The sequence below is a fragment of the Saccopteryx bilineata genome, chromosome 3 (genome assembly GCF_036850765.1).
Source record: "Saccopteryx bilineata isolate mSacBil1 chromosome 3, mSacBil1_pri_phased_curated, whole genome shotgun sequence".
Lineage (NCBI taxonomy): Eukaryota > Metazoa > Chordata > Mammalia > Chiroptera > Emballonuridae > Saccopteryx > Saccopteryx bilineata.
This window is the reverse complement of record NC_089492.1, coordinates 30960858-30976053: the sequence shown is the minus strand read 5'-3', so window position 1 is coordinate 30976053 and position 15196 is coordinate 30960858. Positions and strand designations below refer to the sequence as shown.

The window sequence follows — 15196 nt, the reverse complement described above, 5'->3', positions numbered from 1 at the left end:
CTCCACGTGGCCTTTCTCTGCTCTCTGCTCTGCTCTCTCCTGTAATATTAATCTCAGGAACCAAGAGAGCAAGCTCCTATTCTGCCCCTATTTTATAGTGTAGAAATCCAAACCTTTAATCCAATACACACAATAGGAAAGTCTCTAATACAAAGTCACTTATCAGGGGCATGATGGGATTGTACCACCCCACATCAAAAAGGGTGGGAAAGGCTTAATCCCAAAACCAAGCCCCAGGCTACAAGGATTCTGCCTGCCTTTAGCTTACCCCCAACAAACATTAATATCACCTGGGCGATGGCCTCCTCGTGGGCAGCGTCATCTTTAACAAAGTGAGCATAATATATTTTATCTGCCCAACACTAACCCAATAACACCCCTTATTCCACCAGATATTGCCAACCCTCAAGTCTGGGACACTTCTACCCCTGTGGTAGCGACCCACCACCCACCTGTACACACCCGCTTGAAGACTCCCTCCCAATTCCCATCTAGACCCCAATTCCCTATTTCAGCAAGTCACTGCCAGGGCCTTAAACTAATAATTACCCGCCTCTTGAACCAAGGCTTACTCATCCCCACGGACTCTCCCTGCAATACCCCCATCCTTCCAATTCGAAAACCTTCAGGGGCTTATCACCTTGTATAAAATTTATGCCTAATCAACAAGGCGTAGTTCCCCTCCATCCAGTAATCCCTAATCCCTCACATTACTGTCACACATTCCCTCAGACACCACTCACTTCACGGTCCTAGATCTCAAGGATGCCTTCTTTACCATTCCTCTACACCCTGACTCTTACTTTCTGTTTGCCTTTACTTGGACTGCTCCAGACACTAACGCAGCCCAGCAGCTTACGGGGACTGTCCTACCCCAGGAGTCCAGGGACAGCCCACACTTGTTTGGACATGCACTAGCTCGGGATTTAGCTACATGCAATTTCGAAACTAGTGCTCTCTTGCAATATGTAGATGACCTACTCTCTGCAGCCCCCCCCTTGTCTGCCTCAAGGAGACACACCACCCCCCTTCTTAACTTCCTCGCAGTGAAGGGGTATCGTGTCTCCTCTACTAAGGCTCAACTTCACTCTCAGTCTATCTAGCCATCGCCTTAACCCCCACTACCCGAGGTCTCACCCTAGGTCGAACTCAGACCCTCCGCAGTCTCCAACCACCTACCACCGCTGATCAGATTATTTCTTTCCTTGGTCTGATGGGCTTCTTTAGACACTGGATTCCCAATTTTGCTCTTTTGGCTAAACCCCTTTGTGAGGCTGCAAAAGAGACTCCCATGGGACCTCTCACATCCCCCAACGCCATTAAAAGAGCTTTCCCTACCCTTCGAGATGCCCTCATCTCCTCTTCCCCTCTCACTTTATCTGACCTCAGAACCCCCTTCCACCTTTTCACTGATGAAAAAGCACAGTAATGCTATTGGCGTGTTAACTCAATCTGTGGGGCCTACATACTGCCCCGTGGCATACTGCTCTAAACAATTAGACACCAACTTCAAAGGCTGGCAGCTGAACTCACCAAGGAGGCTACTAAACTCACCCTTTCCCAACCCATCACTGTCTTCTCCTCCCACAGACTCACGGACCTCCTTTTGCACAAAGCTCTTTCTCTATTGGGTCCTTCCCGCCTACAAGAACACCTCGTGTTCATCGAAAACCCTTCAGTCACTCTTTTACCCTCTCCCCTACTCAACCCAGCCACTCTACTGCCAGCTCCAACGACACTTCCGGAACCCACCCTCTCTTGTACAGAGCTAATAGATTTCCTCAACAGACCCTGAGATGGATTATCAGATTCTCCTTTAAAAGATCCAGATCTAATACTCTTTGTAGATGGGGGCTCTGTACAGGGACCCGATGGACGACGATGGGCGGCCTATGCGGTGGTCACCACCTCCCAGAAGGCAGAGCTGATTGCCCTCACGCGGGCACTCACACTGGCCCAGGGAAAATGCGTAACTATATATACTGACTCTAAATATGCTTTTCTTATCACCCACAGCCACCCTGCCCTCTGGAAGGAAAGGGGCTTCCTCACTACCAAGGGCTCCCTATAATCAATGCTACCCTCATTTCTAAACTTTTGCAGGCATTCCAGCTATCCGCTGAGGTGGCTGTGGTACATTTTACAAGCCATCAAATCTCTTAGGACCCGGTGGCCTTGGGAAGTGCTTGGCCCTGATGCGGCGGCGGCTCGAAACCTCACCCTGGAAGCCTCCCCGACTCTTCTCTTGTTTCTCTCCACCTCCTTGAAACTTTCTTACACTCCTGAGGAAGAACAGGAGAAAGGGTGGGGACATATGCAACCAGGGATGGATATTTCTCGGAGATAGAATTGCCTTACCAAAAGGACAGGCTGAAACTCTCCTTTCTGATGTCCACTGTTCCTTAACATAGGGCCAAAAGCTCTCTATCGGTTCTTGCAACCACTGTTTTTCTTCCCAGGCCTCCAGCAGACTACTGAAAAGGTACACGCAGCATGCACTATCTGCTACAAAGCCTCTACACAAGGGGGACTCCTCCCCCGTTTCCCTACTCATCAACTGAGGGGGCACGTGCCAGGCCAGGATTGGCAAATTGACTTCACTCACATGCCCCCTCACAAAAAACTCCGTTATCTCTTAACTTCTGTTGGTACCTTTTTAGGGTGGATAGAAGCCTTTCCCACCTCTCAAGATGTGGCAGACACCGTTGCCTCCATTCTCGCTGAATGTATCATCTCGCAATTTGGACTGCCGACTACCATCCAGTCAGACAACGGCCCGGCCTTCACTGCCCAAATAGTCCAGCAGGTTGCCACCTCTCTCAACATTACCTGGAGATTCCACACACCCTATCACCCTCAATCGTCAGGTAAGGTGGAAAGGGCCCATGGCATCCTGAAGGGTCAGCTAACCAAACTTTCCATCAAGACCAGACTCTCCTGGCTGAACCTCCTCCCCCTGGCACTCACCAGAATCAGAGCAACCCCATGAAACCCCACTGGACTCAGCCCCTTGGAGCTGGTTTATGGTAGACCATTCCTAATCAATCACAACTTACCTGTCAACCCCCTCCTCTTGCCACATATCTCCCCTTTCTGTCTTTACTCCGCCATCTTCTCAGGGAACACGCGGACCGGACCCTTCCTCCTATATGGGGTCCAGATGTAGCACACCCAATGGTCCTTCTCCAGCCAAGAGACAGGGTTCTTCTGAGGCAGCTCCAGCCCGGCTCCCTACAGCCCGGGTGGACAGGACCCCATACGGTAATATTGACTACTCTTACTGCAGCCAAGCTCCTAGGGCAAACACCTTGGTATCATGTCTCTCACCTCAAGGTTGCCCCCATGCAGGACTGCTAGCAGTTGGAACCACTGGGTCCTACCCGTCTCCAGCTCACCAAAAGGTTGGGCCCTGCAGACCCTCCTGTTGCTCCTGTCCCTCCCACCAGAAACTTGCATCCAGAGTGAGTTAAAGCAAGAAGCAATGCTGTTCAATGAGACTGTCCCAATGGAAGAAAGCATCGGGGTCCTCAACTGTCTACAAGAGAATCTGCACAAGGACCTCTCCTCCTACAACCCGCTTAACTCCTGGTGGCAGCCACCCATCCTCACCTGGGCTGCTTGTATCCTAGGTCCTCTTCTAATTATCAGCATATTACTCATATTTACTCGTCTTTCTTTAAATCCTTAAAGGACTGCATCCCCGAAGTTTCTCGAGTCACTATCAACCAGATGCTCCTTCACCCATATACGCAACTCCCCTCAGAGCCACCCCTTCAGATCTCCCTTCCCCACGACGCCCCTAACCAGCAGGAAGTAGCCAGGCGAATAGCAGTGCCCCTAACATAAAAAGTCGGAATGTAAAGTCGGTTGGCAATAGGGGAAGGTCACGTGAGGAACCAGGCCTGGGAACTTTGGCTGGAACCGCTGACACCCATGCACACCAAAAAAAAAACTTCCCAGAAGCCCTTTGAAAAAGAACGACTGTCTGTCAGCCAATGAAATTTCGCCACATCATATCAACTCGCCATCACCATACCGACCCTATAAATTACCCCCAGCGGAAGAATCCATGCGACTTCTCTGGCCCGTCTTGCGGACCAGAGAACCTCGTCCAGGAAGCGCTCTACTAAATAAAGCTTTTGCTATCCCACACTTCGTGGCTATGCCCTTCTTTCTTCCTCAGCAGGGAAAATACCTTACAGTGTTTATTAGGTTAATTATACTAATTTTCCTATTTTTGAATATGTCTGAAATCTTTCAAAGTACAATGTTTTTAAAATGTTAATTATCAAATACAAAGAAAAACTCAAAAGACAAAAAAAACACTAGAGAGAATCTAAATTATCAAAAAAACCTTCTAAGGACACTATTATTGAACAGTGCTCTTTAAAAAAATTTTATTATCTAGCTTTTAATTGAAATATACATACAAAAAAATGTACAAATTGAAAGTTTACAATTTCACACGTTACAACCGAAAAAAAAAACACCTGTATTCGGTGTAAATCATCAATTAGGTCAAGAAATACAGTCTCAACAGCAGATCAAAAGTTACCCTGGTACCATGGTTAATCAATAAACCCCTCGCCCCCAATATTCTTAAGATTGTATACACAGTATACAATCTGACTTCAGTTGATCAACACGTGAAATTCACCTATACTCTCTATACCAGTAGTTTGTTTTTTTCCCAGTACTGTGTAGCAAGTTATTCTCAAAATGTGGTTAGTGAACTCCTGGGAATCCCCAAGACCCTTTCAGAGTATAACAGAATACAGAAAGTTCATGATACAGTTTCAGATTCCACCTTGTAACTTAACTTTAAAAAAGTACTACTTGTCAAGTTCTGGTAAAGCATCAAAGAATATTCATATATCTGAAAAGGCTATTAAAATACTTTCCCCTTTACAATGACATATCTATGTGAAGTCAGATTTTCTTAGTATACTTCAACCAAAATATGTCACAGCAGACTGACTGCAGAAGCAGGGATGAGAAATCAGCTGTCTTCTATTAAGCTAGACATTACAGTAATCTACAAAAAATGGATAGCAGTATCATTCCTCTCACTAAATTATTTTTTGTTTTGAAAAATTTATAGTCATTTGTCATTTTACATAATTTTATTTAATGTCACAGGTAATGGGTTTCTTATGTCATTTTAAATGAGTTAAATATTTTAACAATTCCTCAATTTTAATTTCTTTTATTTAAGAACATGTACATCTCCCATATATAAAAAAGCATTCTTTGGATTTCTCAATAATTGTGGAGTGTCGAGACCCAAATATTTGAGAACTACTGCTGTTTAGTTTTCCCTCAAGCTATTATACTATAATTGATTCATCCATTCTATCATTGATGGACATATGGGCTGTTTCTAGTCTGGAACTATAACAAATAAGGATGCTATGACTATTCTCATACATGTCTTTTGGTGCACATTATGTTCCCACTTCTGTTTATACCTAGGAGTAGAACTGCTAGATCACAGGGCATATTTATATTCAGCTTTAAAAGACACTGTTTTCCAAAATGGCTAATAAGCATTTGATATGTGGTTACTCTAATTAAGATGAGCTATAAGTATAAAACTGACACTGAATTTTGAAGACCTGGTATGAAAATTTATTTTCTATTGATTATGTCAAAATGATATTTTAGATATACTGCGTTAAGTATATTATTTACGTTAATACCAAAAAAATTATATATATAACAACACTTGAGGCTCACATTTTAGTATTTTTTCCAACACCCCCAGTGAATCCCTGAAATAGTGGATAGTACCAAACCCTTATACATACTGCATATCTTTTCATTTAAAGGAAGAACTTCAGGGCTTCTCGCTGGCACAGCCGAATTGCTGGCATCGCTACTCTTATGCTTGGGGCCATTGCTAAATAAAATAAGGGTTACTTGAACAGAAGCACAGTGATACTGCAACAGTCACTCTGATAACCAACATGGCTACTCACTGTCTACTGGGCGAGTAGCACACACTGTCGATACGCTGGACTAAGGGATGATTCATGACTTGGGCAGGATGAAGTGGGACAGCACAAGAGTTCCTTATGATACTTAGACTGGTGCACAAATGAAAACTTATGAATTGTTTATTTCTGGAATATGTTACTTAACATTCTCAAACCACAGCTAACCACCAGTAACTAAAATTGCAGAAGCGAAACTGTGGAAAAGGAGAGAGAGATACTGTATATATCTGTTGGACAGCACTACTCCAGGGGGAAAGAGCAAAGTAAAACAGGCCAATGCCAATGCTGCACAGAACAGTCTGAGATGCTTATGAGAAGGGCACCTCATTTAATGGAACCGGGAAAGACTTCCCAAAGGAGGAAACAACTCGAGAAAAGGAAAACAGGCAGGAATTAGCCCAGTTAAGAAAGTGGTGGAGGAAGGAAGATAAAGCCAGGCAGAGAATGATGTATGTGAAGGCCAGGAGACAAGAGAAATGAGTTCAATATGGTAATGATGGGGAGGGGACTAGTGGGTGAAGAGTGACATGAGACAAGAAAGGTAAAAAATAGGCAGATCCTGAAGGGCCTATTGAGTTATGCTTGTATTTTAAGAATAGGGAACTATTGTTGAGTTTTAAGCAAGAAAATTACATAATCATATCTGTACTTGAGAAAAGTCACTCTGGCTGCTGCTATATGTGATATGATTGAATGAGGACAAGACTAGAATCAAGAGTAGGTGGGGGCTGTAACAATAATATAGACAAAAAATAATGGATCTCTACAAAAAATAAACAGCATGAGGGAGATGTGAACCTTAGACAAAACCACTATTCTCAATAAAGCTTCAGTTTCTAATAATACCTACCTCACAGAATTATGTCAACTGATGGTCACTGGCACCAATTCAATGCTAACCGAAATCCCTAATTTGGGGTGTGGTGAAGAAGGAAACTATTTAGTGCAAAATAGCTCAACTGTGATACAGCTGGGCTGTGAGAGAGGCCTGGGGCCAGGCCCCTCTCTGAGTAGACAGCTCTGCTCTGCTCCTCACTCCTCTGTTCGGCTCCCAGCTGGTCTGCTCCACACTACTCCAGGGAGACATCAGTCTTCAGTGGAATGGGAAAGTGTGCTCTCAGATCTAGAGGGGAGTTGACTTCTATGGACAGAGTCCTCGCCCCTGGTCCCCAACTGGTCTCCAACTGGTCTGTCCTCATGCAAATGAGGACTCCAAATCTTCACAGTTTGATTGGTCCAAATGCATTGCATGAGAGGCCCTTCTGCAGAAATGGCTGCTAGGCACTGGTTTTGTTTGTTTTTTAAATTTAAGCCCAGTTAGCCATGAGGAACTCTTTTTAGTAGATATCTTCTTTCTCAGGGTCCACAGTTATTTAAGTATTTAAGCAAGACATTGTTTTGTAAAGGAGTTTTGCATTCCTACTCTTCCTAAAAGGTTTAGTGTCACTAGAACAGGCAATTATAATTTCAAGAAACTGAATTCTATTTCAGAATACACCAGATACTAAGATTCAGCTTTTCACCAATTTACTAACTGAAAAACTAAAAGAGCCTGACCAGGCAGTGGCGCAGTGGATAGAGCTGTTGGACTGGGATGTGGAGGACCCAGGTTCGAGACCCCGAGGTCACCAGCTTGAGCGTGGGCTCATCTGGTTTGAACAAAAATTTTCACCAGCTTAGACCCAAGGTCGCTGGCTCAAGCAAGGGGTTACTCGGTCTGCTGAAGGCCCACAGTCAAGACACATATGAGAAAGCAATCAATGAACAACTAAGGTGTCGCAATGCACAACGAAAAACTAATGACTGATGCTTCTCGTCTCTCCGTCCCTGTCTTTCCCTCACTCTGACTCTCTCTCTGTCTCTGTAAAAAAAACAAAACAAAACAAAAAACAAAGTAAAAGATACTTTAACAATCAATGAAAATAAGTCAGATAGGAAAAAGTTTACTTACTCTCTTACTTATATTTGAAAGGTAAATTCCAACTACTAAACATCGTACTATGTTCCATAATCTCAATATGAAAAGATTAGCACATTTCCCATTTCTCTGAAAACTAAAATGTAAGAGAATTAAAGATAGGTATCAAGTTATTCTCATTCAATGGTAAGAAAATGAATGTAAAACCATGTTACTTCTTCACCAAACACCAAGGCAGTGAATTATCAAAAACTTAAGAGAAAACTAGAAAATTGTTCTGTCCGCTTCATTTATTTTAAAGTTTCAGGACCTTCTAAAGTTCTATCTTCTGTGAATAAACTATATAATCCAGAGGGAAAAGGGAAAAGGGAAAAGGTCACTTTATTTCCCCCAAATTCCTGAAATTCTCTAATCTACCAATGCATTCTTGACTCTTCTAAGACATAAAGCAATCTTTAATAGATCACTTAGTACAAACCATTTAACTTGGGCAAAAAGTCCTTAAAAACCTATCTTTTTTCCCACCCTTTGTTTCCTGTCTGAAAGTTGTATTCTGTAGTTATTTCACTGACAAAAATGATAGTCCTTAGAACTGGGTTCTCCATAGAAAGCTCAAGTCTCTTCCCTTATAACTCAAATCCTCACCCTTCTTGTTCTGTGTGTTAGTTAATACAACTACTCACCAGTGTCCCTTCTTGCATTGAGCGTTAGGCTTCTACTTGCTAGATTAAATAATAGCAACTTAACTAAGGGTCTGAGCTATTCTACTGAATTGTAGAAACCTAAACATCCTCAATCTCTCATCCCTCCTCTTCACTCTAACCTGATGATCTCATGTCATATTTCTTAGAAAAATCTCCATCTTCCCACTCCCAAAACCTGCAGACCTAAGTGCACTTGCACCAATATCTTTCTCCTTCCGTCTTGTGACAAGAGAAAGTACCACTTTCTTCTCCATGAAAAGCTCAATTCATACTCTTCTGTCTCCACTGTTACTACTTTGGTCCAAGCTCCTGTGTCTCTCAGGTGGATTACAGCCAAAACCTAATCATGCCATCTCTGTTCTTGCCCACTTCACAACAATCCTCTACACAGTGGTGAAAGTGATTGTTTTCAAAACATAAGTCACATTATGTCTCTTACATTTCTTTAATAATTAAACTTGAACCTGTACCTTTACCATAGTTTTCCAAGATCCAAGGTCTTGCTTAGATTCCAGGTTTACCTGTCACTCTCTTGTAGCTGGAGAATGGTCCAGCTACAATTTTACTCATTTACCTGCAACACGCCAGCTCATATGCATCAACTTTTTAATAATTGTAGGTCTTTTCTGTGTTGTTCCCATGTGCAAGGCTCTCTTATCCCAAACATAACATGGTTAGCTATCCTTTAAGTCTTACAAATGTCTCCTCCACAAATAAGCCTTCCTCTACCCTGTGTATGTTATTCGTTATTTCTGCCCCTTGTTTCTGTTAAAAGAGCTTATTATAACTTATTCACGAGACTGTACGCCCTTTGAGGGCAGAAACTATGTCCATCAGGTTGTTGTGCCTTACATAGTGAAGGGACAGACAGGATCAGGTTACAATTTCGGTCCTTCTACTTCTAGCTTGGTCTTAGCTAAGTCACAGATTCTCTGAGCTACAATTTTCTATAAAAAAAGAAATAAATACCTTACACAGGATTGCTAAACAAGACCTAATGAAGATGAACTGGCGTAAATAAAGACCAAGCACTGTATCTGAACTTAATTTAATGTTACAAATTTAATTTAATAAATGGTAGTTCCATCTCTTCTTTCTATAGCTTAGACAGTAAGAATTTCTTAAGCTAATTTAGTATCGAAACAAAGTATCTCTACACACACACACACACACACACACACACACATCTATCATTGGCATCTACTTAAAAAGACTGATGGCATGCATCTGAACAGATAAACTAGTAATCTGTATTTGCAGGATCTAGTCCTATACCTTAAAAAATGGAAATAATTACTATACATCTTATTACTTACCCCTCCCAAAAATAGTACTGGGACAGGGTGGTGAGGAAAAAAAGAGGAGAAACAGGAGGGAAAGGTGACCTTAGAAACTGGAGATCATTAACTCAACTTCAATTCCTAAGTTTAGAACAATCTTCATTTACCTATAAAAACTTGCAGCAAGAACAGGATTAATACTCATTCTAAAATTCTGAAATAAAAACATTTTCTAATTGTTTAAATTTATATAAATTACATTTATATTAAATATGTTTATCTCATTTATTTTTTATTCTTTAACCGCTAATATCATTGATAAGTATAAGAAAAAACAACACCAAAAAAACCCAACCACAAAAACACCTCAGATCGAAAACACAAAAAGGTCTCATTGTTCCCTTATTCTCTTGATAAGCTTTACATTTTCCAACCACAAAAGCCAGTCTTTTCTTTCCAAACATTTTCTTACCTACTGCTCACTTTTCAGCCTGACATCACTTTTATGTTTTCTTCAGAAATTTTACTTTCCAGGGAGCTTCTAAATCATTTACCATTCATCATTCAAATCTCTTCCACACTCCTCCGGAAATATAGTTATCCCTCTGAAAGTGGTTATTTAATACTTTCTGCCTGAAAACCACCTAGAATTGTGTGGAATGTGCTGCATACCTTCATATTCTCCTGAGGATATGGATAGAATTTAGCTTATAAACCCAAGGAGTTTATGTTGAGCAAGTAATTCTGTTTTATCTAACATATTTTATGTAATCAAGCTTAGCTTTTTAGAATTGGAATCCGGTTTAGACTTTTTTCTTATGTTCCAGTTATTTCTACAATCTTTCTAAAATTGGAAATTTTAGTCTATCCTTAAACTGGAATTAAAGAAAATGTTACTAGATGGTCTATAAAATTCATGGGAAAAGATTTACCAATTAGATATAAAATGCAAGCATAAAAAGAATATTTTATGCTACACAACATCTAGAACAGTACGGTGTACAACAAAGACTTCTGGCTGTAATAAGCTAAAACCCAATTTAAAGAAGGCTTTAACACAGGTCAGTCAGTACATGCCAGGAAGAGTCTTCATGCCCCAGTGTTCTGGCAGCCAGCAAACAACCCAAACTATCCATCTACAAGGCTACTGTAAAGGATACACAAATACAACAAACACTTCAAATTACATGTTAAGGCTTCATGTAGGGCAGTGTTTTTCACATTACAATTATGGATTATAATCTATTAGTGGGTCCAAAAATAATTTCATCAGCTGAAACCAGCACAGGACAAGTGAGAAAAGGATAAACAGAATATAAAATGTTAGGGTGCATGACAGGTAGTAAGGCTAAGTATTATCTCATAAGCTTTGTTCTGTATACTGGGGGTAATATAATATGTACTTTGGAGGGAGTTAAGACAATAAAAAGTTAGAATACACTAATGTGGGAGACAAACAGAAATGGAAAAGGATAAAGCAATGAAACTTAAGAATTACCAAATTATTACTATACCAAATAACAGCTTCTAGGAGACAGTTTTGGAAACCTCCTACATTTACAAAAGCCAGACATCCCTATGAGAACTATGAAGAAGCACCTTCTCCTTTTACAGATGGCCTAAAAACAATACCTACCAAAGCTCACAGTTCCCTCACAATGTTATTATCCCTTCAAACGTCCAGATCTACCTTTACTTTCTACTAACTCTCAGGAACATTCAAAGCAGCAGCTCTTGGAACATAATTATTGGTCCCGGAACAACTACTTCTAGAAAACATTAACTGTATTCCATATCACAATTTAGAGTTTCCAATAAGGCTTTGGTATTCAGAAAAGTAACTGGGAGTATAATAGTCACATTATCCACTAACATGGTCACATTTAATAGTCACATAGTCCATTAAAATGACCATGTTAAGAGACTGAACCCCCAAATACACAGATTTTTAAAAAAGATATATGAAATGTTTCAAAGATTCAAGGTACAATTGGGAGCCATTTAATATTGTAGTTTAAATAGCTAGAAAGAGTCACTCTGAAGAGTTAACTGGAACTGCCTAAATACTGAAATATAAAATCAACCTACTTTTCTTCACTGTGTCTATGTTAAAAGTTACTCTTAACGGTTGTTTTAACAGAGCTTTCTAATTGTTTCTGAAGCCACTTTTAAAAAAAAACACCTTTTTAATGTATAAGGAACTGTTTCAAAAATTACAGATAATATTTATTTTAAGAGGCTCGTGGTGATGACAATTTCTCAGGATGAATCCACTACTCATTACAGCTAGTACATATTCAAGTTAAACAAACCTCACTATTGTTATGGAAGCAACCCCCCCCCACACACACACTATTGTCACGGCTTTTTTCTCTGTATAAACCCACATATGGTGGGAGAGACAGAAGAGGACAAAACTGCAGCTTTATAGAGAATTTCACCAGTAGCAGGGTAAAGGGTCCCTTTCAACTCTGCTCACATTGTCTAACTTTCTGCGTGGCTCACTACCTCGTTTCTTCTTATACTTTGGCTTGAGACATGGACTCTTGGCAAACTCACTTGCTAGCTTTATAATCTGGTCCCACACTGTTGAGAAAAGAAGTTGCAATCTTTGCCTCCTAACAATTATTCACTAAACACAAATTCCAAAAACAGGAATCTTTGATAAGCACCTACAGAACGTCGTTTTGTGTACAAGTAAAAAAGAATACACCAAGGCAAACTATGGGGTTCATAGCCTCTTATTCCTAGAGACAAAAAGACTTTTAGTTCAAACACTGATGACATAGGCTTTAATGAGAGAAGAGCAAAAGAACCTGTTTATTTATCCATTCGGATAAGACATCACTAAAATGCAAGTCTGATTATAGGAGAAGATAAAGCTGAACAATCCTAATCACCTTAGATTAAAGATCCCTCTCACTTTTGTCTCTCTCCTGGGCCACTACACCAAACCTAGAACAGAACTATACCCACCTTCAGGCTAGAAGAAACAATTTAATAGCTTATTGATCTCTGGTGTAAGACCCAAACCCACAGTCATCAGGCAAGTAGGGATCACAGTCACTAGCTGGAAACAACAATCACATGCCTGCCCTGGGTTTTCTGGTCACACACACACTGGCAATTATCACATCAAATGTGGACCAAAATTCTCCCCTCACTAAACAAAAATAATAATGAATCAGGTCAGGCAGCAATATATTCTGAATCTCTCTCTCTCTCTCTCTCTCTCTCTTTCTATCACACACACACACACACACACACACACACAAAACCTATTTCTTGGCTGTCAGTTCATTTCAATTTAAGTTTATTAAATTCTTCACGTGTAAGCTCCCGGGTTTTAAAAGTTACCATCACATTTAATTCCATAGATAAACGCTTTCAAAGGAGTTAATACTTGCTCATGAATTACATGTTAACCGAACTTCACCACCAAACTTCATTAGTGTTATTAACGCTTGTGACAAATCGCTTTTGACTTTTTACAAGTAAAATTTACCATGGAATGGTAACTTCTACTTATTTCCTTCTGAAGATATCAAAGCACCACTCCAAAAAGTCAAGGTTATCTGTGTTCTCTGAAACACCGACCAGAATGTTTTAACTGATAAACTAAGAACGGTGAAGTCAGTAGTGGAACTCAAGTCTCTCAAACAATAAAGGTTCTTCCCAATTAATTCCTTAGCTCTTGTTCGGACCCCAATGTAACATAAAACTAAGTTCTCACACATCGTTTTCAGACTTTTTTCAACCTCAAAGTGATATAAATAACGCAATCCGTAAACTAGAATAAAGCAACCGTGACAGCGTTAGCGGACCATGATGGATGAAATGACAAATGAACTAGGAGTCGGCGCAGACACGTCTGCCCTAAGAGGGAGAAACTGAGGTGGGGCTGGAAACTATTTTCTGGCCTTCTCTTGTGCGGTGCTCCGGGGGCAGGAACAGGATCCTGCACGCCCGGGATCGACCGAGCCTCGGCCCCCGGGTGCAGATATGGGAAGAACGCAGCGGGCTCCTTCTCCCGGGAAAGGGGAGGACGGGGGCGGGTGCAGTGGGAATTTCACTGGGGACAGAACTTCCCAACCTCGGGAAAGGGGAGGGGGCTGGCAGGACCGTCCCGGCTGCGGCGGGGGCGACTTCCCTTTCTTTCTCACAGTCAGACACCGCTGTGAGTGCGCACGGAGCCGGGGCCCTCCAGCCCAGCTCGGGAAGTCCGCCCGCCACCCCTCCGAGCTCCACTGGGGTTCTCCCGGGCCGGGACACCCCAGCCCTCTCCGACCTCGCGAGGGTCTGGATGGCGGCGAGCGGACGAAGCATCTCCGTGCGGGGCCACCCCCTCCGCTGCCTCTAGCCCTCGCCGGGTCTTTGTCCCGCGGGTACCAGGGGTCTCTTCCCGGTCCTCCCGGGGAACCCCTGTCCTGGAGGCCTCGGGGCCCAGGGTCGCCCCCAGCTTTGTCCAGTCAGTGGGGCGCCGGGACGCGGACACTTACCGTACACTCCGGTGAGCAAAAGCAAGACCAACGCAGACCTCCACCGCGGAGACTCTTTTGTGCTCCAGCAACGGGCCATAACCACGGCAGATGGAGGGAGCGAGGAGATGGAGGAGGAGAAAAAGGAGGAGGAGGAGGAGCTGGGGCCAGACGCCGCCGCCGCCGCCGCCGAGCCCCCGGCTGCTCCCTGCGCTCTCCGCGGCGGCGGGAGGAGGAGGGGAGGGGCCGCCGCCCGCGCGCGCTCCCTCTCTCTCTCCGCCACTCTCCCGCTCCCACCCCGGGCGGCGTGAGAGCCCCACGCTGGGCGGCCCTTCCGGGGGCTGACCGACAAAGCGCACGCGGGCGCGAGGCGAGGGAGCGGTGGACTCGCGACTCTAGCCTCGTGTGGCACAGGCTGGCGGGCGCCGCCACCCGCCAGACAGAACGCGAGCCGGCAGCCGCCCTCATCCGTGCGATCGGCTATCCCCTGGCTCGCCTGCCTTGGTTCCCGCCCCGCGCTCAGTAAGACTTGAGTGGTCTCGGGGCTGGCTTCCCGACGACTGGAGCTGGAGGAGCAAGACAGTGCCAATCGATGAGCGAGCGCGCGAACGCCGGGCGCTAGGTTCCCCGGGGATCCCGAGCGACAGCCGGCTGCGGAACTCCGCCGCAGTTCCCGGCCTCGGCGCTGCCCCTTTGGCTGCTGTGAGGGCGAGTTGGGAGGCTGAGAGGGCTGCGTGTGAGGGGAGAGTGTGTGGTCGGAGGCAGGGAACTTGGGAGTCCCTTTTTCCTGCCCCTACATGCCTTCGCTCGGCACAGGCGC

General features: G+C 43.4%; 1 protein-coding gene across 2 annotated transcripts in view; it reads right to left on the bottom strand.

Moving 5' to 3' along the window:
* The window catches only part of LRP12 (LDL receptor related protein 12), a 123474-nt gene extending 108611 nt beyond the window's left edge, over positions 1 to 14863 (bottom strand). Inside the window, exon 1 of one of the 2 annotated variants that reach the window (XM_066265839.1) lies at positions 14398 to 14863. In XM_066265839.1, the coding sequence (XP_066121936.1) occupies positions 14398 to 14476 (79 nt within the window). In that variant the 5' untranslated portion in view covers positions 14477 to 14863. The remainder of the gene's footprint in view (positions 1 to 14397) is intronic. The other variant, XM_066265838.1, reaches the window with a different exon arrangement.
* Positions 14864 to 15196: the final 333 nt, after the last annotated feature.